Genomic DNA, 27,080 nt, shown 5'->3' with positions numbered 1-27,080 from the left:
TATCCTTTGGTAGCAGGATGTTAGTTCTAGACAACGTTTCCATCAGTTGTGGAAACAAATATACATTTCAAACTTTGAATAAATTAACGGTCAATAAAGCTACTACAGTCAGAGATCAGGAGATGGGTAAGGTTGAAGAGCACTGGTGAATGACACTTTATTAGGTACACCTATACAACTGCTCGTTGATGCTTATATCTAATCAGCCGATCATTTGGTGCAACTCAATGCATAAGAAATATACAGACATGGTCAAGAGGTAACAGTTGTTGTTCAAAGCAAACATCAGATTGGTGAAGAAATGTGACCAAAAGTGACTTCGAACGTGGAATGATTGGTGCGTCAGATGACGTGGTTTGAGTATCTCTGAACATGAACATACACTCAGTGGCCACTCTATTTGGTGCAGGATGTACACCTACACCTCCTCCTTCACCACCATTCACAGCCCCAAACAATCCTTCCAGGTAAGGCGACAATTCATCTCCGAGTCTGTTGCAGTCATCTATTGTGTCCGGTGTTCCTGGAGTGACCTCTTGTATATCGGTGAGACCAGATGTAGATAAGAAGACTGCTTCACCAAGCATATACATTCTGTCCGCCAGAGAAAGTGAGTTCTCCCAGTGGCCGTCCAATTTGATTCCACTTCCCATTCCCATATCCATCCATGGCCTCCTCTACTGTTGCAATGAGGCCACACTCAGGTTGGAGGAGCAACATCTTATATTCCATCTGGGATATAGCCTCCAACCTGATGGCGTGAACAGCGATTTCTCAAACTTCTGGTAATGACCCAACCCTCCTCCCCACCATTCCCCATCCCCCTTTCACTCTCTCACCTCATCTCCTTGCCTGCCTATCGCCTCCCTCCGATGCTCCTCCCTGTTTCTCTTTCTTCCATGGCCTCTGTCCTCTCCTATTAGATTCACCCTTCTCCAGCCCTGTATCGCTTTCACCAATCAACTCTTTACTTCACCCCTATCCGGCCATTTCACCTATCACCTTGTGTTTTCCCTCTCATCCTCCCACCCTCTAACCCTGACTCCTCATCTCTTTTTCTCCAGCGCTGCTGAAGGGTCTCGGCCCGAAATGTCAACTGTTTACTCTTTTCCATCGATGCTGCCTGGCCTGCTGAGTTCCTCCAGCATTTTGTCTGTGTTGCTTGGATTTCCAGCATCTGCAGATTTTCTCTTGTTTGTAATAAAGTGGACACTGAGTTTAGATAAGAAGTGGTCATTTATCTTTAGAAATGCTGAAAGAAGCATGGCAGTAATGTTCACAAATGGGAAATTATTTTTTGCATTGGCTGAATTTCATTTATGACCAAACATTAAATACTGTAAGGAGACACTTTCAGCATTGTTAAATGGAACTCAGATCGTAAAATTTTGTACTAGTCTAAATTTTCAAAGCCCAAAATTAGTTAGGCAAATAGCATTTTGGGCCTTAAGTGCAGGTGAAATAAATGCAAAGGCATATAATAATGTTGAGTTCTGTATGAGGGAAGTCAAATTTGGAAGGTTTACCTGCACATCCAAATATCTTATTGGAGAAAGGGTATAACAAATGTAGCCAGATGGGATGACAACAATTATGAAAATTGCTAAGAAAATAAATGAAGTTTTTTGAAATAGTTCAATGTGGTGATTAAAAGTGAAAAGCTTTGTGAGTACTAATAGCAGAAGATAGTTTCATTGGCTAGCAATTGCATACAAGAAAATGGACATTACATTATTAACATGAAAACTGTTGAATTATCATACTCAGGGAAATGATTGCTGAATGGTTGAGTTTACTGGTGTGGTGATCTTGTCATGAGAATATTGATTCATAAGAACAGAGGTGGAAGAATGTTACTAGCATGTTGTAAAAATGTCAAGGGTTCATTAATGAAGCTTCAGGAAAGAAAGGCTGCTGCCCTTTCACAACCCTTAGCAATCTGGGACTCGAGTCCTGTGCCGCATTAAAAGATCCTTGGTGATCCAACAAATCAGCCCACGATGAGCACTATAAATACTAATCTCATCAGCAATGCTCACATCCCACAAATAGGTTGAAATAAAATTAAGATGTGATGATACATAAAATAATTTACTTTCTACCTTGACCTACTTATTTCAAATGGATGATTCACGAGCTATTGGACATATAGAATTACTGTACTACCTCCAATATTTCCTTAGAATACTGGGCAACATCTGAATGCATCCAAACTCATTTGCTTCACTGTACGCCTTTAGACATTTTTTTGGCAGGTCTTTGTCATTACACAAAGCTTTCATAATCATTATACTTCAAGAGTTACCACTGCGCAGAGCATGGTATAACTTAGGTATATTGGCATAGATTACAATAAACCCTTGCTATGTCATACTTCCAGAACACTGGGTGGGTCACCTTGCTTTTGTATAAGTGTCAAAGGTCCACCCAAAAAACTTTTATATTCACATTGTTTACACAGAAAAGTTATTTGTATATTTAATTGACATGCCAACCTATAAAAAGTGACTTTTACAGATATTGCTCACATTACCTATTTGAAGGAATGCTCCATGAAATTGAGAGAAGACCTTTCTGAAACTGAGCGAATAATGATTGGTGAAAAGTGCTTACTGATATTGCACAAGGTGCCTGGGGATAAACTTTAATGAATCCCTTGTCATCAGTTTGGAGGAAAACTAGATTGTTAAGCAAGATAACTTAATCACATTCGCAGGTTTCTATACAAAAAAAGGTAATCTCATCACCTTTTAAATTCTGTGGCCTTAAGACAGAAACATGTTCTTCCACTCTTTTAAGCACAGTGGTTCATTTTTAGTAGAGAATCATTTACAAATAAAACCATGGGCTTTGAAAATTCCACAAAGTTCACAAAATTCCTATTGAATCTCTGTAGATTTGATGCTCGGACCTCAGGAGGACCATAAGACAGGGAAGCATAATTAAGCCATTTGGCCCAGTGAGGCTGCTCTGCCATTCCATCATGGCTGATTTATTATTCCCCTCAACCCAATTTTCCTGCCTCCTCCCTGTCACTTTGGATACACTTACTAATTGAGAACCTTGAACACATTCCACATGGAATGCATACTTCAGTGCCATGACTCAAATTTTGTGGTCACACACTTGATTTAGGATGTCTGATTCAATGTTACTTAAAAGAGATGTGCCAGACTCAATCTGTGAATTCCAGCACTGGGAACCTATCTCATTTTGGTCTGTCAGGTAACAAGCAAACCTATTAATACGACTTCCCCTTAGAAAATATCACTAATCATTGATCAGCACCCCACCCACCGCTCTGCCACATAATCTCCCTTACTCCAACCCTCAGTCAGACTGCTATTGAATGTTTGACTCATTTCTTGGCTAAACCTCTCTGCCAACTCTTCAAACTGACCTTCATCGCATTTAATAATACCTGGAAGAACATTATGTATCGGTAGTGCGAAATTAAGTTTATCAACAATTCCGGAAGAGCAGAGCAGTAAGTGTTGCTGAATGAAATGAAGAATTCACAGTGCAAGAGATAATCCTTCAAAGGAGTTTGCAATGCTACTGTTACCAAATGTATTTATTACAAAGATTATGAACACGAACATATGTCCACATAAACCATGCTGATGAAACTGCAAAGGATAGTAATCAAATCTACTTTAATCTGACTGGATGGGGAAAAGTACCAGTAACATAAAACACTAGCTCAGTTCCACAGTTCTCAAAAGGAAACTATTTCTGGGTGAATCCTTTTCAGTTTGATTTCTGAATGGACATTGAACCCATGACCACTACCTCATTACTTTTTCTGCACTATTTATTTAATTTAAGTATTAAATTAAAATGAGAGGAGGACCCCCAGAAAAGCTACAATGAATCTAAGGGAAAGATACCCCCAGGGGTGCCCAAGAGGGGGGAAGGATGAGCACCCCTGTCGGATGGACACAACGGCATTGGACCCAGGCAACAAACGACTATGAGCAAGCAGTGTGCATGTGGCAAAATCTGCCAGAACGATCGCGGCTTGAAGATCCACCAAGCGAGGATGAAGTGTCTGGCGGGAGCAGGAGCAGCACAACGCATAGATGTCCAACCCGGTGGGACGAAGGAGGTGCTAGGCCCGGAGTCACCCCATAGTGCCCGGAAACTCCAAGTGTTGCAAACTAATCCCTCTAATATCAACTCGAACAGAAAGTGGATCAAATGGCCTGCAGCTAACATGACTTCACTGTGAAAGCAGGTTAATGAAGATGTCAAAAATATTCTGGAGGCAACGGTGAAGGGAGGGGTCGATAGGAAGCTACAAGCCATGACAACAATCATTGTCAACATTGCAGCTGAACAGTTCGGAGAAGAGGAGAAGGAAGGCTCCAAAACACCTTACTCGAAGAACCAAAGAGCGTTGAAGATCCACAACATCAGGCAGGAGATGAAACCGCTGAAGTCCCAATACAAGGAGACAGGAGAAGAGGAGCGCATTGGCTTGGCCCAGCTGATGTGCATACTACGAAAGAAGATCAGGGTCCTCCGCCCCATGTTTTCGGGCCCTTTCGCGACGCCGCCTTAGTGACACTGTTCTCCCTAGCCATGAACATGCTCACTAAGTCTGCTGAACCAGAGTGCAGAGGGCCCAGAATGAATTCCGCTCAACGGCAACCACCTATCAGGGCATTCATGGATGACCTCACAGTCACCACAGAATCAGTCCCAGGCTGCCGGTGGATTCACAGTCACCACAGAATCAGTCCCAGGCTGCAGGGGCTTGAAAAGCTGGTGGAGTGGCCCGGATGCGTTTTAAACCCCAGCCAAGTCAAGATCGATGGTGCTGAGGAAAGGGAAGGTGGAGAACAATTTCCGGTTCAACATCGCAGGCACAGCATCAGAGAAAAGCCAATCAAGAGCTTAGGTAAGGTTTTTGACGGCTCTTTAAGGGACACCACATCCATTCAGGCAACCTGCACCAAGTTGGATGGCTGGCTGAAATCTGTGGACAAGTCTGGCTTACCTGGGAAGTTTAAAGCCTGGGTGTATCAGCATCAGATTTTGGCATTCTTCGCAGAATCCTGTGGCCCCTCCTCGTCTATGCAGTTCTATTCTCGACAGTCGAAACCTTAGAGAGGAGGGTTAGCCACCACCTCAGGAGATGGCTGGGGCTGCCAAAGAGCCTGAGCAGCATCACACTCTATGGACACCACAACAAACTGCAACTGCCCTTCAAATCCTTGGAGGAGGAATTCAAGGTAACAAGAGCCAGAGAAGTGGTACAGTATAGGGACTCAAGTGACCCGAAGGTGGCTAGAGCAGGGATCCAAGTGAGGACTGGCAGGAAGTGGCAGAAGAAGCCGTTCAGGAAGCAGAAGCAAGGCTGTGTCACAGGAGGCTGGTGGGAGTGGTCACATGAGGCCAAGCTGGGCCAGGATCCTTTCCAACTCCCCAAACAGACACCATCAGAGGGAAGGAAAGGCATCATCTAGTTCAGGAGGAGGTGAGAGCAGTAGTGGAGGAGATGAGAACCTGCAAGGCGGTGGGAATGAAGCAACAGGGAGCTTGGACAAGATGGGAGAATGTGGAAAGTGACCTGGGCTGAGCTTTGGAAAGCCAAACCACACTACATCCAATTTCTCATCCAGGCAGTGTACGATGTGCTTCCAAGCCCATCAAACCTGCACACATGGGGCAAGGCAGAGTCATCTGCGTGGCCGCTGTGCTCCAAGCGAGGAACCCTGGAGCACATCCTCAGCGGCTGCGCAAGGGCACTTGGTGAGGGACGGTACAGGTCCTGAAGACCATCGCTGAAGTCATCAGCGCAGGAGTTGAGTGGGCGAAGCGGTCCCGACCCTCCAAGCAGACCATTGCCTTTGCCAGAGCTGAGGAGCAGCCAATACCCGCCAAAAGAACATCTGCAGGTGTCCTGACCTCTGCAAGGGACCTCGAAGGGCAGCTGAAGTTCCCCAATCATATCACAGCCACCACCCTGTGACCAAACATTGTCCTTGTGTCTGAGTCACTGAGCAAGTGGTGTTGCTGGAGCTGACAGCCCCATGGGAAGATCGCTTGGAAGAGGCCTTTGAAAGGAAGCTCTCCCAAGTACACAGGACTAGTCAGCAACTGTCAGCATGCTGGATGGAGAGCGAGGTGTCTCCCAGTGGAGGTTGGTTGTAGGGGATTTGCAGCCTGTTCCTTAGCCAGAGCCTTCAGCAATTTGGACATCGAGGGCGAGAGGAAGAGGAGAGCCGTCTGCAATACTACCGATGCAGCAGAGAGGGCCTCAAGATGGCTGTGGCTCAAAAGAAGGGCGCCATGGTGTCATAAGTAGCTAGCCATCTGGACACAAGCTGGGGACTGATCAGCCTCGGCTGGGTCACCTGGAGGAGGGTGTAAGATGTTGAAAGACCCGAAACACCTAATCATTCCAGGATATACATAGGTACACATTCCTTTATCTGAAATTCTGAAATCCAAAAAGCTCTGAAAACCGAAGTTTATTTCACCAACAGCTGACGGCACTCAGGTGTGACGTGGCAGCATGAGCAGAGGCCGCCAGACGTCAGTTGTGGCTCAGCGCTCGTACTGGTTACACGTGCATTTGCTGTTCGCTGATATTTTGTGTTCACTGTTGACTTTGTGTTTAATTTCACTGTGAAAATGCCAAAAAGAGTTGCAGATACCCCTATGGGTAACAATGAGAAAAAGAGAAAGAAGCATCTATCATTATCAATAATGCAGAAAGTGGAGTTATTGCAGAAGCTTGATCGTGGTGTGTCTGTGCGGCATCTTACTGAAGAAAATAGTGTCAGAACTACCACTGTATATGATTTACATAAACAGAAAGACAAGTTACTGAAGTTTTATAGTGACAGTGACAGTGACGTTCTACATTTATTCCAATAGCCATTACTATGTGTTTGATTTGGATCATTTGAAGCTGTATATTTTTATGTTTTATAGAATGTTTTTGTTGGAAATAAAATCTTTTCTTGTCATTATTCCCTAAACAATACAGTATAACAACTATTTACATAGCATTTACATTGTATTAGGTATAACAAGTAATCTAGAGATGATTTAAAGTATATGGGAGGATGTGCAAAACTAAAGCCCTCAGTTCCAAGTCTACACTTTGTGTTTATGGATAGCAACAGAATAACAATACACAGCCAACATTTCTTCAAGACAAAACTCCTTTCTCTCTCCCAGATCATATACTTCATTGGCTGATGTCATTTCATGTTCTGCCTGGTAGGCTGCTCAAGGCACCAGGGATCTGAGGCATGCTTGCAAACTGGATGCAAAATTGGCTGGGTAATAGGAGGCAAAGGGTAATAGTGGGTGGGTGTTTTTCTGATTCGAAATCTGTAACAAATCGAGTACTACAGGAATTGATAGTGGGACTTTTGACTTAAAGACAAAACGTGAACAGTATGATCAGTAAGTTGGCAGATGGCACAAATATTAGTGGAGTCATAGAAAGAGGAAAAAAAAGTTGCTTAAGGATACAGAGAGACATTTACCAGCTGGAAATTTGGGCAGAGCAGTGACAGATTAATTTTAATTCAGACAAGTGTGAAGAAAGTGTGCCAACCATTGAGAACATCTACCATAAACGCTGCCTGGGCAGGGCGAAAAGCATTATCAAGGATGCATCTCACCCTAACCATGGACTTTTTACTCCCCTCCCATCCGGTAGGCGTTACAGGAGCCTCCGCTCCTGCACCAGCAGGCACAGGAAGAGCTTCTTCCCTGAGGCTGTGACCCTGTTGAAACTCACATCACAGCGCTAAGCAGTATTACATGCACTACACCCATATTGCACTGCCTCAGTACTTCTATATTTGTGTGCTGTAGCACTTACTTTTTATTTGCAGTTATTTTGTAAATAGCACTATTCTTTGCATTTCTGGTCAGATGCTAACTGGATTTCATTGGCTTTGTATCTGTACTCGGCACAATGATAATAAAGTTGAATCTAATCTAATCTAATCGGATTCTGGTAAAGTATACAGAATAAATGGTAAGGAGTAGATCCTACAGATAGACCTTCAGATGCAAGTCTATAGCTGCTCAAAAGTGATGACATTGGTGGATAGGATAGTAAAAGGGCAATTGTAATGCTTGCTTTCATAGGAAGAGGCACTGAGCGTAAGAGTTAAGATGTTATGTTGCAGCTGCACAGAGCATTGTGTACATTTCGGGTCATTACATTACAGGCAGGATGGGGTAGCAATAGGGTGTGTGTAGAAGAGATGCACAGGATTTGTCTGGAGCAGATTAGATTAGATTAGATTATGAGGACACACAGTCCTCTTTTATTGTCATTTAGTAATGCAAGCATTAAGAAATGATACAATGTTTCTACAGTATGATATCGCAGAAACACAAGACAAACCGACTGAAAAACTGACAAAAACCACGTAATTATAACATATAGTTACAACAGTGCAAAGCAATACTGTAATTCGATGAAGAACAGACCATGGGCACGGTAAAAAAAGAGTCTCAAAGTCTCTCGAAAGTCCCATCATCTCACGCAGACGGTAGAAGGAAGAAAAAAAAACTCTTCCTGCCATGAGCTTCCAGCGCCGCAAACTTGCCGATGCAGCATCCCGGAAGCACTAGACCACAGCCGACTCTTGAGTTTGTCCGAAAACTTGAGCCTCTGACCAGCCCTCCGACACTGAGCACCGAGCACCATCTCTGCCGAGCGCTTTGACCCCGGCCTCAGTAAAAGGCAATAGGCAAAGCCGAGGAGTTGGGACCTTCCCCTCCGGAGATTCTCGATCGCACAGTAGCAGCGGCAGTGAAGCAGGCATTTCAGAAATTTCTCCAGGTGTTCCACCGTGCTTCTCATGTCTGTCTCCATCAAATCAGGATTGTGCATGGCCCCTAGTTAATACATACGATATCATTTTGGAGCGGCCGCGTGCACTGCGTCGCGCCGCCATCTTCTCCTCCCCCTATAACTGTAGTAAATGTATACAATATCCAAAAGGGTATTTTGGCTTAAAAAGGTTTCAGAATGGTAAAGTCTCTCCACTTTCACATCAGAGGTGGAAGATGACAGAAAAACAGCCTCGTTAGTCCAGTCCATTCTGACCCGAAACATTAGCTCTGCTTCTCAATCCACCAAGCTGCACAACCTGTTGAGGATTTCCATTATTTTCTCTTTATATTTTACACTCATTCGATATGCATTTGATTTTGCTTTTTGATTACCACAAAGCTGTCTGCCCAGTCACACTCAAGCTGCTCTCTCACACTATGTTGAAGTTTTCTTCATTTCACTAAGACACACAATAATTCAGATTCAGCTAACTTAAATGCAATAGCTTTAAAAAAAATTCAAATGCACAATGAACATAAAAGCTCACCTTTGCATCTTTGTAAAGGAGTAACTTTTCATCTCGCACAACAACATAACGGTCCTGAAATTTATTTCCAGATAACAGTTTAGAGTGTTCTTCTCTCCATTTCAGAGTTCCTGTTTTCCCAGGATCTTGGATATTCTTTGCTGTAAGATTAAAATCTGAAGTGAAACACTGGAGTAACTTTCTTTCCAAGCCCACTGCTTTGGACACCTGCTCGGCTGGATAATGCTGCATCCAGTCTACCTTCTAGACTAGTCACCCACAGTGCTCGTCCACGGGGAAGGTAGAAAGAAATGACACTATCCACATGAGATGTGCCCTGTGCGGCAGCTCATGATCTAAGCAGCCAGCTGTGGCTATCACTATCTGTGGGTCCACCACTGGAACACTTCTCATCACATTAGTGCTTCACCGCTTGCCTCAATGAGTCCACCAAGAGAGGGAAGATACCACCTCCAGCTTTCACCTTGGACTTCCATATTTGACCAAACTGCAAAGACAAATTGGCTACAAATTGTTGATGGCCAGCAGTTTCCTGTGGAACTGCTGGAAGTCATTCAGTTCAATCGAGGATGTAGAAATTTGATTGCAAGCTTGTGTAACTTTGTATCTGCCCCAGGCAGATGCAATTTAAAATAGTCTCCTGAGACTATTCAATTATAGATAGGAAAATACAATTATCACAAACACTTTCCCTCCCTTTCTATGCGCAACAATAATACAAAGAAAGATTTCTGGCTAAGTTCTATTATGCTCTCTTCAAAGACACGCATTCTTCTCGAGTGATGATGATGGGAGAATGGACCATCGTAGGGTGTAGCATTCAAAGTTATTCTATTGTAGATTAATTCTACCGAAACACACTTCAAACAAATGCATTTTTCTTTGTTGCCATAATTAGGAGGAATTTACAAACTATAATGAACCTATATATTTAATAGAACTAAAGGAATATTTAGAAGAAATAATTGAACTGCAGCTACATTGTACTTTGAGAGCAGGAACTGTTACCCTAATTAGGATCTTCTTCACTACTGTATTATTTAAAGTAGAAAGTAAGATGCTGGGTATTCTTGCCAGATTTTTAGCTTCAAAGAAATTTACTTGCTTCATAATGCACTTCAGAGAATTGACCAGCAGAAATAACTGCCTGGAGAACAGCCAGGGTATGTGTTTCAATGAAGATTTTGCTCTTTACCCAAAATGATGAATCAGGGAAAGTATGAGCGGAACAGGATAAAATCCACCAAACCAAACAGCTGATGACACAGAAAATATTACCACTTGCGTGGCTGACAAGTATGATGAATTACATTATCTTGTTGAAAATGTCTATTCCCTGATCCGGGACCAAATCTGTCAGGCTCGAATTCAGTGTGTGCTCATTTATCTTTGCTGGTCAAGTTCAGGTAGTCTTGGCTTTTAGACTTTATTCAAAAAAAGTCCAGATATTTTATCATCAATGCTGCAGCCCTTTCCTGCTCTTTATTTGTCAGTCTGCAGGAAATTCCAGCCAAATTACTGTTAGCCTGTGGGTTTAAATTGCTTCAATAGTCTGAAGTGGTTATTCTATAAACTAAATGTAGAGTTCTCCAAAGATACAGAATCAGAGGCCTATGAAAGGGGTAGGGGGAAAGGGTTTGGAGAAGGCTGTTAAAAATGCCCAAAGGGCTCCCACTTGTCTATGTAGAGACACAACATACAAAAGGAAGGAGGATATATCAAACATTTCTAAACCATTGGTTGGGACTGTGCAAGCTATCTGGGAAGGAAATGAATACCATGAAGAGTGTGTTGGAAAGATTTTGTTGTATCTTCAGTAATATAGTGATATCAAGTCAGCTGGTTTGGTCTCCTTACAGTAGGGAAGATCACAGGGCAATTTAACAGGGTGTCTAACATCACAAAGTACTTTGAAAGAGTTACTAAATAACAATTTACACTGGCAAGAGGGCTGGGAAGCAGAGAACACATAGAGGCTCACTGACTCACAGCTTCTAGATCCAGGTTCAAACTGCACCTCCTGCAGTGTTGCCTGTGTGGCGTCTACAAGATCTCTCGTGTGGTCTTTCTCCGGGTGCTATAGTTTCCTTCTACATCCTAAAATCGTGCTGGTTGGTAGGTTAACTGGCCACAGTAGGTAGGTAGAAGAATTAGTGGGAATATGTGGAGTGTAGGGTATAAGGAAAATCAGTGGAGGAATGGAACTTCCCTATGGCAGGCAAGACTGGTTAGTGAAAAACAATTATGTCATAAGGCAATATGGTTTACTCTCTGAAAAAGAAGAGGGGAGGTGGCTAGAGCATTTTTAAAGAACCATTTGCTATGATCTAGATGGCAGCAGATTTAGTAGTAACTTTCAGATGGGGACAAAATAATTAACTGAGAAACTGCAGCATAAAAGGAATCAATGGTATAGTTCAGGTAATGGAAACTCACAGCCTCAATGGGCTAAAACACCCTTTTGTGCTTTAAAGCTTTCTGGGAGAAAACAGCTTGCTCAGCTACAATATAATACCTACACACTTCAAGTACCTGGCAGCCATTGGGCTCCTGGATGGGCTTGCCCCAGCCTGATCGTGCTCCACAGTTATGGACTCGCTTTGGGGGACTCCGTGATTTGTGTTCTTGTGTTTTTTGTTTACTTCCTTTTTTTTTTTACAAATTGCACAACTTAATTTGGGGAGCCTCAGTGCTGAACTGATGCGGCCATCGGCACAGCGCATAGGTCTCACTTTCGGGGACTCAGCGGTTAATGTTATTTGTTTACTTTTTCTCGTTTGCACCATTTGTCCTATATTTTGCCACACTCTAGGTGTTTCATGGTTTTGTCGAGTGGGTTTTTTTTTGAGTGGGTTCTGTGTTTCTGCAAGATAATGAACCTTAAGGTTCATTCAAGAATCAGTGTATACACACTTTGATAATAAATGTACTTTCAACTCTGAAGTCGCTGCAAGATAAATTCTTGCCAGAAGAAAACAAATTTCTTCTCTAAAATACAAACAGAAATGTTGGAGAAATTAAGCAATACATAGCCTGGGTCCGCAGCAGATGTTGAGATGATTAGGGTAAATCGTTATCTTGTCAATCAGTGACTCATTAGCAGTAGCTATTGTACGTTGCGGAGGCAAAGGCTCATCTGGTCACAGAGAACTCCTTCATTCTTCTGAGCAGTAGGAAGACCATAAGATATAGGAGCAGAATTAGCCCATTCGGCTCGAGTCATCTCCACCAGCTCACCATGGCTGATCCATTTCCCTCTCAACCACAGTCTCCTGCCTTCTCCCCGTAAACCTTCATGCTGACTAACCAAGAATCTATCAACCTCTGCCTTAAGTATACCCCATGATTTGGCCTCCACATTTGCCTTTGCCAACAAATTCCACAGATTCACCACTCTCCGGCTAAAGAAATTCCTCCTCATTTCCATTCTAAATGGATGTCACTCTATTCTGAGGCTGTTCCCTTTGGCCCTGGACTCCCCCACCTTAGGAAACATCTTCTCCACATCCACTCTATAAAGCCCTTTCAACATTCGATAGGTTTCGCTGAGATCCCCCCTCATTCTTCTGAATTCCAGTGAGTACAGACCCACAGCCATCTATTAGTCCTCGTATGTAGTTTCATGCTAACTAGAGGAGACTAAATCAGCAGTCTCAGTCACATCCAAAAAAAAAACTGAAGTGTTAACCTTAAGTCTTTCTTGCAAAATAAACTTGGATACAACATACCAGTGATAAAAACAAGATTCCACAGATAATCAGATCAAAACAGTGGGAGTACCTTCACTGGCAGATCAACTATTCAAGAAACCATCTCTCTATCAACTTCATAGGGACGAGTAGAACTGAGCAACAAATGTTTGCATCCATTTATACATCCTTTTATTAAATGCATGGTACTTTCATTTGAACAAACTGGTTTCTACAATGAATAAAGCAATGCTTGCAAATAAATATATGACAGTATTTAGTTCTGCCATTCATTACAGGTGCTGCGTACTGAGGTAAAAGAATTTCTTTGTTCTGACCAACCATAAAAACTCACATGGTACCACTGTCTTTTTCCAATTAACCAATGCTTTCATTTTGATTTCTGTTTTGTTAACAATACAGGTTAATTATATTACAGCTATCTATTTGTGAAAATGAAAATGACATGCATTAAAAAAGGTATATAAATGAGGTGAACTTTAATTATCAATTCTTCTGGACAACTACTCAAAAAAGATGCACCTTCTGCCATTAAATCAAATTATATTTTGTGAATTCCAAGTAATTTTGCAAATACTCATCCAATGAATACAATTCTTCTGTTACAGAACCTTTCAAATATGGAACTAAGTGAGGTTACTGAAATCCTAGCACTGTCAAGCAGCTCAGAATATTATTTACAATCATTTTCCCAACTTTGCAGGAATTGTATTTATATAATTGAGAACATAACATTATCCATTTTCCTTTGACAGCTGTGACTGAGGACCTGTTGAGATCCCAGTTTGCTGAAGGACATTTGTTGACAATGTTTAAGTGACAGGACCAGTAGAATTTCTCATCAGTGCTAACTCACAGGATGTGGATGATAGGGGACTCAGTAAAGGTAAAGTCACTAAGTGCCAGGACAGGTAGTCAGACATTTGGAATGCTCACCGCCCTGCACTTCTGCAGAATACATCTTCCTTGCCTCATTACACTGACTGAATGTAATTCAAGTCGTGGCTGCATGTACTGCAGGTTCCGAAATGCTTCATTTGCTGAGGGGCTGCAAATGGAATGGAGTATGGTGCAGTTGTCAGCAAACGTTCCCACTTTTGACAGTGTGATTGTAGGAAGGTGACTGATGAAACGGTTTAAAATGGTTTGACCTAGGATACTGCACTCAGGGAGTGATATCTTAGTACTAGAGTATTTCACTAAGAACTAAAACTCACATATGTAAAGACAAACACCAACTATTATTTCCTTTATGCCCATTGATCAGTTTTATCTGGGATCCTTGATGCCTCATCTAGTCAAATAGTACCTTAAAACCAAGTGTATCAGTCGCAACTCAGGTCTTTGAATCATATTTTCACCACTGCTTTGACGAGATGTGGAAGTGAATGTTCCTGACAAAGCTGAATCAAACAGCCATTGGAGAGTGAATGTCACTTCATAACACTGTCAATGGTGACTAGCACCATTATGCTGATGTTTGAGAATTGACTGAATGGTAATTAAGCATAACGGATTTATCCTGTTTTTGTGATCATGAAATACCTGGGCAATCTTCTGCAATAGGTAGATCCCAGATGTAGCTATTCAGAAACACTTTGGCCAGAAGTGCAGATAATTCTGGAGTGCAGCTCTGCTATATTTTAGCTAGATTTTTGTCTGGTATCTGGGTCTTTGATGCATTCAATGTTTTCAGCTATTTTCTTTATATGAAGTGGAGTGGATCAGATTTGTTGAGGAGTCCATGCAGTTTGCAGTCCAATTAAGTATTTCCCGTCATAAGTTCTAGACAGAACTTAAATCAAAGTTTATTTCCTACTTGGTCAATGGTCCTGCCACTGAACTCAATGTCTCATCCCTCTGTCACCAAACCAATGTGGCCACTGTTCCTGCTGCCTGGAGGATACACTGAGGCCATTTGCAAATGCCAGTCACCACCATAACTTGACTCACCACAAACTTAGGGACTATGCTTCCAATCTTCTCAACACACGTTAACCCCCTCACTAAAACACACAGGCAATTGTCAACTCTGCAAAGTTCCTGAACTCTAAGCTAAGCACCACTGTAATACACGAAGGCTAAAATGCCTCTCTAAAACAATGAAAATTCAGCAACATTCATTAGATCAGGCCTCATGACTACAGGGCAGATGCATAAAAGGAAGGCTTATCTTAGAAATATTATGTTTGCTTGACATATGCTTATATGCCCATTTGATTGGGAGATTGCTGGTAGCAGGATTCTAATATGAAGTTGGCAGACACACACAGCCTGGTTCACTACCAGCAGTCAAGCAAAAATGAGATGCATTTTCAACTTAGTTTTCTACATGTGCGCAATGATCTGCTTTCATTAAAAACTTGTCAAAGTTGACATTTATACCCAAGTAGCTTCTGATTGCATTTGCTGCTTGAAATTGTTTTATGATCAAGTAGGCAGATTCAGGCTCTGGTAGTATGCTCCACTGAAGAACCTGTTCCAGGACATTCTCTTGGTAGTGGAGTGGTCTTTCTGCGGAGTGGAAAATGTACAACAATGATGTTACATAGTAAACAAGAACTATTTGAAAATCTTATTAATTCCTTCCTTAGCTGCTAACATCAACAAACAATGAATGAACAGTGAACTAAATTAAGATCATATTTAAATAAGAATAAAAAATTTAACTCCTAATCTACGATGTCAGCTATCAAGTTAATGTGACCCGCCTTTAAGCAATCCTTTCAAGCACCCTTCAGGAAAATGCAAAGTAATTTAATCTCTTAGAAATAAGATTTGTCTTTTTTTAAAGTTTATTTGACAAGTTATTCAAATTACTTTATCTTATCGTAAATCTTTGAGTTCATGTCATTTAGATATACTGTAGTTTCTTGGCATCAACAACTTGACAGTATTTAATCAGCACCCTCTTTAATAGTTGGAAAGTAAGTATCCAGAACACACTACTTAACAGCTCAGTCAGTTAAAATCTAGGCCTTGCTGTACAGGTGAAAAGAGGCCCAGCCACAATCAATGAAATGCTTGAAAAAAAAACAAACTGAAAATGGATCTGGCCATTTCTGATCTGATACTACAGGCTGCCTAAAAGACCAGATTTGCTCCCCTTGAGTGTACAAGTGAGAGGAGTCGTAATGCTCCTTTTTGAACTGCCTTCTGATAAGTGAGCAAATATTAAGATCTCTTTGCAGATTGTATGGCCTCTGCAGCAGATGTCAATAAAAGTAAAGTTCTGTTTTTAAAACAATTGGAAAGTAGGTTCCCATGGAGCCAAGAGGAATCAGTGGCAATCAACAATTCTAAGCCGAAGCTTCTACATTGTTGGAGAGCCACAGGGGTGCCTGATGCGTCATCATACAGCTAATTTCTACAACAACGCAAAATCAGTCAGTGAACAGCATCAAGCTATTTGCAACTGTGGGAACATTGTTTTTGCAATCTTGAGAATATGGACAAATTTTCTACATCCATGATTTCACTTAAAAGTACTTAGCTGGCTAAATACGCCATGGGATATATTGTTATCATGGATCTTTTGAAGTTTGTGATGTGATAACTGGTTTCTGTCTTTGGATTAGAAATGAAAGTAAAATACAGCAGACTATTATTCAATTATTCTGCCAATGAACCATATTTACTTGGATCCCAGGTAAGGGCAGAATTTGTCTCATACTGCGATACCTTCAAAACTTCACCCAGGTAGTCAAAACACAGCTCCAAATTTTAGATAAAGATAATGTCTTTTTTTGTTGTTCATTTTTCAGAATCTAGGAGTTCATTAGCTTTGATAGAATTTTAGGATTTTTTGCACATCCCTAGAATATCTTGTGAACAAGGTGCTCAACCACCTTTTTGACACATTGAAGTCATTATGGTGAACATATTCCCAATACTGCTGTTAAGTAAGAAGGCCCTGTGGGAGCAGCCCTAGTTGATCAAGTGCAGTACATTTGCAGACACTGCATGCCAGTGGTAAAGGGAATGAAAGCTGAGGACTTCAATCAAGTTACCTGCTTTGTCCTGGATAGCAAATAACTTTTTAAACGCTCTCACTGCTGGTTGGGAGTAACAAGTGGGGAGTATTCCATGACATTGCTGATGTGGTGGAGACAAAAAAAAAGCCAGTGTGGTATCAGATTAATCACTGGATGTGAGCCACCCAGCCATGGTATTAACATGGTAGGCTCTACTTTATTTCTGTTGATAATCACTGCTCCACTGTGTCTTATTTCTTATTTCAAAGGAGCTTACTACTGCCTGTGGCGCACTTTGTGGTATTTGTTTCAGATCTGTCTGATCTCAATGTAAGTGCAGTAGAAATCAGCAGAACAATACTAATGATAGGAGTATCGCGATTTTATTCTCTCAACACCACCTCCCATACTAAAATTTTAAGAGGAGGCCTACTATGAATTAGCTAAATGGATAAGCATCTTAAAAAAGTTGTTAATTTGTTCCTTCTCTCTCTATGAGCCATTAGAGAAACCCCTTCTTCTGGTCCTTGGAACGCTTTGGGTCAGTGGAGTGGGGTAGATCCTTTGCATTTGGATCATATGAAATTGAGGCTTATGCCTTATGAATTAGACTCTTATTATCAAGAGACTAGTTACTTAAAGGGTGAATAATATATGCAAGTAGAAATGACAGGACCGCCATTGATAAGAGAGACAGGGTGTCTTCACTGTTTTGAAACAACAAGCAGTCACCTTGTATAGAATTTTAATTTGCAATGGTTAATATCCTACCAAGATCTCCACTCTCTATCATTTCAAACGTGGCCCAAACAACATTCTCCTCAACAGCAATGCTTTTCATTTCTAAGACAGAGTGAGTCAGTTCTCCAGCAGTCATCGTCGGAGATACCTGGAAGCCACAGTGTAAAAAAAAGACCTTAATTGCAAATTTAAATATACAGAGCTGTCAAAATGCGAATACAGTGAATGTAGCTGACATGTTAGGTATAAATTATTCCAAAGCAAGATTTGATAAATATGCAGTAGATAAACGTTATATCTGAATCTCCAAAACTTTTGTAATTCAAACAGCAGTTCTGATCTTGCATCATTTTCAAAGCAGTTGAGATAATTCAGTAAAATCTATTTCTTTTAAACAGATTTTCCTAGTGACAGAAAGGTTGCACAAAATGCTGAAAGAAAAAGCCCATGGCATTATCTGAAGTTAACACAGCAAACATTCTGCCATCATTCATCACAATGTAAGCTTATATTAACTGGTCTGTCTCTTTGTAGCTCTGGTTTGCTTAAAATGGCTGCTACATTGCCGGTGAAATGTCTTATTTCAAAGCAGCTTATTGCCTGTGGCGCACTTTGTGAGTATTGTGACAGATCTGTCCAATCTTAATGTAAATGCAGTAGGAATCAGCAGAACGATATTAATGATAGGAGTAACATTACTTTAATCTCTCAACACCATCTTCCATACTAAAATTCTAAGAGGATGACTATTATGCAATAGCTAAATGGATAAACATCCTGAAAAAGTTGAAGTAATTTCGTTCCTTCTCCCTCCCAAAATACAACTTGGATGGATCTAATATTTCAATTTTCTATTTCATTTCAAAGTACAAATTATTTTCAGTTCTAAGAATTCCACTGCAGAATTAGCCAGAGACTATGTAAATTTTTCTACAGGTTAGGAAAGAAGACAACTTGGAACCAAAGCATTGATAATAGGGTACAATAGTGTATTAACATAATATGATTATTGTATGGTTATGCTATTCTCATGTTATATCTTGCACTCAGCAACAAGGAGCATATACAGAATGATCACTAATCTCTAGAAAAAGCCACTTTCTCCCTTGTTCAGTCCAAAAAAACAATGATTCTCAGCTCTCACAACTCAGAATTCACAACTGTCCACTGCATGTTTCATAACCAACTTCCTATCCAAGCTGTCAGTAACCTTCATATGCCATACACATCAGCTTTACTGATAAACCTGTTAAATGGCATCTAGCCAAAAGCCTTCCAGAAGTCCATATGTACCAAATCAACTACATTACCTTTGTCAGCTCTAACCATTAACTCATCAAAGATCTCATATACTGCTCACACATGATTTGACCTTAACAAATATTGAGACAGTTTAGTATTAATGGCATAGGACCAGCAATCTAGAAATGGGGCTTTCAAGTCATCAAACAGTCAATGGACAAATGAATTTTGTCTGATTATTTTCAGGCTGGCATATGATTAGATTCATAGAGTATACAGAACAGAAGCACGTCCTTCAGCCCAACTCGACCATGCTGACTAAGCTGTTTTCCCGAGCTCATCCCATTTTACTGCATTTGGCCTGTATCCCTCTAGGTCTTTTCTATCCATACCCTCTCTAAATATCTTTAAAAAATAATTTTACCAACCACTACACCTCCTCTGCCATCACCTTCCGTGGACCCAGCATCTTCTGTGTAAAAAGATTTGTCCTTCAGGTCTCCTTTAAATTTTTCCTCTCTCGCTTTAAACCTTATGTTCTCTAGTTTTAAAATAACCTGCCCTGGGAAAAATACTGTGACTATATCTATCACATCTATGCTCTTCATGGTTTTATAAACTGCGCCTTCTGAAAACTGATGGATTATAATAATCCATTGATCTTTGGGGCATGAGTTTAAACATCGCACTGAGGAAGTTTTAAAATGTGGGAAGCTACTATTGTAAATGTAACATGAGGCAGTTAGATCATTGCAATCAATGAAGTGCTTTGGAGAAAGAAAGCTGGGACTTTTTGGTTGATCGCAATGGAATTCCAAAGTGACGTGGGTCACTTTTACTGCAGTCTGAAAAGGCTCAGGGAAACAAATTTGCTTTAAATTATTACTGAGTGGTTTGAACTGCAGTCACATACCATCATTTGGAATGAGATCCATGGAAGAAATACCAACCTGATCCTTGAAACATACTGAAAATATTAAAGGCATCCGTTGGTCTTGTGAGACCATGGATCTGTGCCTGGAAAGTCTTCACTCCTCAGGGCGCAGCCCTGGGCAAGGTTGTCTGGAAGACCGGCAGTTGCCCATGCTGCAAGTCTCCCCTCTCCACGACACCGATGTTGTCCAAGAGAAGGGCAAGGGCCGATACAGCTTGGCACCAGTGTCGTCGCAGAGCACTGTGTGGTTAAGTGCCTTGCTCAAGGACACAACACGCTGCCTTGGCTGGGGCTCAAACTCACAACCTTCGGGTCGCTAGTCAAATGCCTTAACCACTTGGTCACATGCCCACACTGAAAATATTATTTTTAAAGAAATGGCATTACTAATGGAAAGGGTAAACAACAGCTTCTAATCAAACATCTTCCATTATCAGATTTTGGGGATAATTAAGAATTTTTTGTTGAACAATTGATTTTCTATAACTTGTCACATATACCTAAATAACCCCCTTGGTATCAAGCCCCTTAATCCCTGCAGTCACAAGGATTGAGAGATACAGGACTTAGTCGCCATGCTTTGCCTATGTCTGCCTAATTAAGGAGGAAGTCTGAATAATCAGCTGTGTTGCAGTTAACACACACATTCCACTTAACTTTATGTACTCATGAAATGTATCTATGGAAACCAAGCTATAAAACCAGTTCAGGCCCAAAACTGGGTGCATAAATATAGTTTATATCGTTGCTTTGAAATTGAAGTTAATTCCATTAAAGGTAGATGCATGCGAAAGTACTGGTGATGATTTTGACTGACGATGATTTTGACTGATTACATTGGATATTTGAAACATGATGCAAATACCTACCCTAACAATGAAGCAACAGTCAGCCTCCTTCTTCTCCAGGTACACTTCAAGGATGAGATCACCAGCTTGCGCTATCTGAAGAAAATAATTTCCAGAACACTTTACATTCTCGTACCAGTATATCAAATGCTTATATTGACAGTTCTACCCCTGGAATATGCAAGAGGTGAAGGATTTCAGGAGCCTTCTTTTTTCTGTTCTGAGTCTTGACAGAGATAGGAAAAATGGACACGTTGAGAGGTTTGTGTGCACTGCAAAGAGCATCATATACAAAATAAATACTGATCCAAGCTGGGCTTTGTGCTATCTGACAAAAAGAACTATATGGTGTATTGTATTCAGTTTAGCTAAGACATCCTAAGGCATGCATTTGAGCCTTAACAAATTAACATTTGTATGGGTTATAAGTGAGGAGGTAGTAGCACAAGTGACCAAAACTTTGGTTAATTATTTATTTATTGAGATGCAGTGCAGAATAGGTGCTTCAGGTTCTTTGAGCGGCCCCATCTAGTAATCCCCTGATTTAATCCTAGTGTAATCACAGGACAATTTACAATGATCAATTAATTTACCAACCAGTACGTCTTTGGACTGTGGGAGGAAACCGGAGCACCTGGAGGAAACCTATGAGGTCATGTGGAGAATGTATAAACTCTTCACTCCTTACAGGCAGTGGCAGGAATTGAACCCTGGGTCACTGGTACTGTAGAGCATCATGTTAACCATTATCTACATGCCGCCTTTGCATTCTACACTTGAGGTGGTAGAATGCAAGAAACTTCTCAGAGGAGAGAGGAAGGCAGGTGCAAAGGCCTTTGAACTAATGTAGTGGTTAATATTAAGACAACAATGTGGAATACAAGTATCTTGGGGAGATGTGGAAATGGAGGATATCTTGGAGAGATGTAGAATTGGAGGATATTTTGGAGAAAGAGAGAAGCCAAGATCATGAGGGATCTAATGATGAAAAATTGCTTAACTGGGTCAGTCAGTAGCCACTGATTCATGGCATAGTGCACAGAATTTTGCTTAATTCTATATTTGCAGAGAAGGGCAGGGCAGTCCATATTAATTTTTCATGCTTTGGAACACAATATATCACTGAGCTGAGAGTACTGGAGTAGCTTTGTGAGCTTGAACTGGAACAATCAGCAAGTTTAAACCGTCAACTTTAGAAATTTCATTTGCACATTCTAAAGACAATGATTTCCAGAACACAGTCCCAATGGAGGGTCTCTGTCCGAAACATCGATTGGTTATTTCCCTCCATAGATGCTGCCTGACCCACTCAGCTTCTCCAGAATTGTGTGTGTTGTTCCAGAACATTTTGTATAATAGCAGTAACTAATACTTATGCTGACAGTTCTATCTTTGGAATGTCATACATGTCCATTGATATCTTGCTGCTGTCGAAGCTCAGGTAAGGGGAACAGATTTCCTGAGCAAGAATGGCACAGCGGGAAAGCTGTTGAAGCTGCTACCTCACAGCCCCGAGGACTTCTTCCAGATACTGACCTACATGAGTGGCATTTGCATATTCTCTCCGTGACCCTGGGGGCTTTTCCAAGGCACTTGAGTTATTCCCACATCCCAAAGGTGCGCTGTTAGGTTAAGTGGACACCGTAAATTATCCAGAGTGAAGGTGGGTGACCATAGGAAGAAAGGGAAGGGATGGGAAGTTTATGAACACATGAGAGAGATTATGCTATTGGGGAAAAAGGTAAATGGGGTAAAAGGAATAATGAGATTGCTTTATGAGCTGTCGAGGACTTAACAGGGTTAATTACTGTAAGGAAACATGAGCTCATCACTCCTTCACTTTGCGGAGGATGAACAAAATAGTGATATATGGCCATTCTAATTCACCACACTGAGATCCAGAACATGGACAGTAGCAGCCACGGATACGGATATTAGATCCGTACACCTAATAGTACATCAGTAACAAATACTTTTGCGCTTACGGGCATGAAATGGTTTGTCATGTCCAGTGGAAAAGAAATAATTTGAGTTACCACTGAGAAGAAAACTTTCACAGTTGAAAAGAATTATTCTCCCAAAAATTAAAGCTTTGAATTCATTTCCAGAGCAAAACCAATCCATTAAACCAACAAACACTTAATTAAAAATTCCACATTAATAGTTAATCACTTAGCCAGAGTGCAGTTATGTAATTAATATTGCCCTTTTATAAAGCATTCATAATTAAACTACAAAATACTCTTATTCTAATTAAATTAAACTTTAGCAATTAATGCCAAAGCTGTAATTCTGCTGTTAAAAGTTATTAAAATATGTAACTTCCGGACTGATTAAAAATATGTAACATATAGATGAATTAAATGTATACTCTTTCATCTCAAAGCAATTAACTGATTGTAAATGCAGACAATTGATGCACACGAATTTTTGTTCTTGTGTGTGACATTGGCAAGGCCATGTTATCAATCAGCAATTGTTATATTAATGATATTGGCTCCTTTTTAGAATTACTCCAGCATTTGTGGTGTTGCGTTTCCACTTGGTACTTGGCAGAGGATTCAAGATGAAGTTACAACTGTACACAAGGTAGCCAGGAACAACGTGAAACTAGGAGGTGAACTGCACATGATGGTGCCTCTGAGACACGTTTCTCTTGTTATCTTCAAAGTGCCTTTGAAGTACACTTGGCAAGTTACTGGGTATCACAAAGACATGCCATTAAACACAGGCAGTAAAGGGGTGAGATATTAAGTACAGTGGCAGTCATAACCAGTCTCCGTACAGCTCTGTCCTGGATGGTGCAAACTGGTGTATTTCATCATCACTTTAACTTAGGCTTCTTCTTAAGCATTTTCTCAGGATTGAGGTGGACTTGTTTCTATTCAAGGTCTGTGGATGCTACGACAGCAGTTGACACTAATGAAGGATACTTAGTTTCTGCTACACATGAGATATGAGGGTACATGGGTGTATAGTTTGGAAGGTCATGTGCTCCTACACCGTTTAACACTGGGCCTTTGTATAGTTCCGACAAAGAAATTTGAGCTTCTCGAACTCCTCTGATTGCTCCTTCTCCACTGTGACTAGTCATTGACCAGGGAATGCTCTATATTGATGGGAATATACCGGTTTTTCCAACAAGGTTTTGTGAATAATCTTAAGTTATTTTTCCTTTGCCTACCTTGTAACTTCATACAATGAGGGTTTTCAGAAGAGACCACGGTTTGGTGTTGGGTGTAGGTGTATTGTGGTTTGGCAATAGGAATTCACTAAGTCCTTTTCGGGGAAATGAGGCAAAGTTCAAAGTGCGTTTATTAATAAAGTATGTGTACTATATACAACATTGAGATTTGTCTTCTTGTAGGCAGCCACAAAACATAGAAACACAATAGAAGCCATTAGAAAACACATGCAGCTAAGACTATCAAACAATGGGCAAAACAAAAATAACAAATAGCACAAATAATTATAAAAAAGTAAACAAATAACACAGAGAACATGAAGCACGTTGTCCTCAAAAGTGAGTCCACTGCCACGGAACTAGTTCAGCATTGTAGCTGGTCCAGTAGCCCACTGAATGTAGGCCACAGCCACAGAGCTCGCTCAGAGCTAAGGTAAGTAATCCTCATGGAGTTATGAGCTGAACACCAGTTCATCCTTTGTCCTCAGCCTTGATGCCCTGATCTTTTTAAGCTGACACTTAAATCAGCCAAATATCAGTTCTAAGCAGCTCCTCTGCCACCAGGAGAAGGCAGATGAAGGGAACTTGTGTGACTTTCCCAGTGGTATACAGCAGATAATTCCTCTGTCCATTGTGTTTTTCTTGAGCACAGCCACAGTTATGATGTTTCAAATACCCTTCAGTATGTCCTCCTCTCCTAGATACGGGGGATGAGGATGTGAATTTGTGTCTACTTATTCTTCACCATACTTTAGAATGGCAACAGTTGCTTTCTACAGAGGCTTTACTACTTTTCCATCAACATTTTTATCTTTTTGACTTCTTATAGGTCCGGAGGTGCAAGTGCTTGCAGAGGGTGAATGAGATAGAGTCAAGGGCACTCATGTTAAGAACAGAGTCAAGGTTGAGAAGTCCTTCAAAGTGCCTCTTCCCATACGTGTTTACTGGGTCTCTTCCCATACGTGTTAACTGGGTCTCTTCCCATACGTGTTTACTGGGTCTCTTCCCATACGTGTTAACTGGGTCTCTTCCCATACGTGTTAACTGGGTCTCTTCCTTGGTTGGTCCACGTTGTTTGCAGCTCTCAGCAGGCCACTCCTTTAATGCTTCGGTGGCAGATGGTCTTGATAGGGCTGAAGAAGCACTGCACGTCATGGTAATGAGTGAATTCTTGGACCTTCAGCAACCTTTCTACACACCATCTGTTACGTAGTTGGGCCCTGGGCTTTAGGCATCTATAAATCTATTTACTTTCCTGAGAAGTTTCCAATCGAATAGACTTGTGTGGATAGTTATTAGCTACGGTATCAGATCAGATTTGGAGTCTCTTAGTAGAGAAGGCAAAAGGGTGGCCTGGATGGTCATATGACAGAGACCTGAACTGGTCTACTGGCTTGAGGATGAATGAATACCCACCCCTGGTAGGAATGCACTAGGACTTAAAAAACACAACTACACTACATAGTGGACAACTGCATATTCCCAGTGTCTACAACAGGCCCGGAGTATTCTTTACTGGACTGTGGGCCTGAGACAGCACAGCTCTGTGACCAAGGAGGTGCAAGTCATGAAGAACCATCAAGCAAGATGACAGGGGTCCGATTAGTTCAGGCAGCACCAGGTGGCCAGATAAAAGCTTACCCATGGTTTTAACCAACTGTGAGCAACAATCTTTTTCCTGAAGCTTTTGTAAGGCTTCAAGAGGGTGAGAGGAATTGGAGAGAACTTTGGGAGGTGGAGAGGCAGAGGTCCCAAGGTAGGGAGAGCTGCCAAGAGAATATGAGCTGTAAGATAGAGGAGAAGAACTGGGCCATTCGGCCCAATGACCATTCATTCACACCTATATTTTCCAACCAACCCCATTCTTCCATCTTCTCCGCTAACCTTTAACCCCCTTATGATTCAAAAACCTAACAATCTCTGCCTTAAATGATATGGCATTCACAGCCATCTATTGCAATGATTTCCACAGATTTACCATGCGGCTGAAGAAATTTCTGATCACCTCAGTATAAAAGGACGACCCTTTATGCTGAGGCTGAGCCCGCAGATTCTAGACTCTTCTTCCAATGGAAATATTAGATTCACATCTATTCTATTCAGATCTTTCAGTATTTAGAGTTCAATGACATCCCCCCTCATTCTTCTAAACTCCACTGTGTACAGGCCCAGAGCCAAAAACACTTCCTAAAAATTAAGTCTTTCATTCCTTGAATCATTTTCGTGAATTTCCTCTGGACTCTCTCCAGGGCCAGCACATCTTTCCTTAGCTACAAGGCCCAAAATTGCACATAATATTCCAAATGCAGTTTAATATTCCTATGCCTCAGGAGTACATTCTTGCATTTATAATTCAGTGTTCTCAAAATGAATTCTAGAATTGCATTGGCCTTCTTTCCTAGCAACAGGCCCTACATCACTGAAAAAATAGGTGGGCTGAGATGAGGAGGAGGTAGAATGGGGAGGGGGTTCAGGAGAGGGTGGTGGGGAGTAAGGATTAGAGAGAGAGAAGCACTGAGAGAGGGTTGAGATGGTGAGTGGGACATACTATGCAGGGCCATTGATATGGGTCATATGTTACTTAATACCCCATGTCTGCCTGAGTAGGGCATATTCTGTTATTTACATTCAACGGTGCTGCCCCCAAATTATACTAAACAAGGGAGACCAAAAAAAAAGAGAAGTGATAACAGAAGATGCAAGAAACAGAGGGGGAAGGAAGGAATTCTTCATCACAGATGCAAAAATGATAGGTTTGAAACCCCTTTTAGAGACAATAGCTAAGAATATTCGAACATGCAATGACTCAATTCCTTTTAATTCTTGAACTTATATTTCAATTGAAAGAATGAGGGTCTAGCTCAGAAAAGCCACAATGGTAAAGGGTATTAGCATTCTGTAAAACTCAGCAATTCTGATTATTGTGCATTGTGTCAACATTCAGTGATTCACAATGAAAAGCGCACACAAGTAGACATCTGAGCAGTATGTCCTCAGTGCTCCTTTATAAAAATTTCACTAAGATCCATAAAACAGCATGGCTTTAAATATTCAAAGTATGTAAAAAGATCTGTGATTTGAA

General features: G+C 41.1%; 1 protein-coding gene across 7 annotated transcripts in view; it reads right to left on the bottom strand.

The window, feature by feature from the left end:
* Window positions 1-27,080, bottom strand: part of arap2 (ArfGAP with RhoGAP domain, ankyrin repeat and PH domain 2) — a 389,695-nt gene that overhangs the window by 63,195 nt on the left and 299,420 nt on the right. For all 7 annotated transcript variants that reach the window (XM_072252909.1, XM_072252908.1, XM_072252910.1 and 4 more), the window contains 4 exons: window positions 20,836-20,910; window positions 17,821-17,938; window positions 15,461-15,589; window positions 9,366-9,505 (listed from right to left, as the gene is read on the bottom strand). In XM_072252909.1, coding sequence (XP_072109010.1) covers window positions 9,366-9,505; window positions 15,461-15,589; window positions 17,821-17,938; window positions 20,836-20,910 — 462 coding nt within the window. The remainder of the gene's footprint in view (window positions 1-9,365; window positions 9,506-15,460; window positions 15,590-17,820; window positions 17,939-20,835; window positions 20,911-27,080) is intronic.

This window comes from Mobula birostris, chromosome 3 (genome assembly GCF_030028105.1).
Source record: "Mobula birostris isolate sMobBir1 chromosome 3, sMobBir1.hap1, whole genome shotgun sequence".
In the NCBI taxonomy this organism is placed as follows: Eukaryota; Metazoa; Chordata; class Chondrichthyes; order Myliobatiformes; family Myliobatidae; genus Mobula; species Mobula birostris.
The sequence above is the reverse complement of the archived record's forward strand: the minus strand, read 5'-3'. Positions and strand labels throughout refer to the sequence as shown.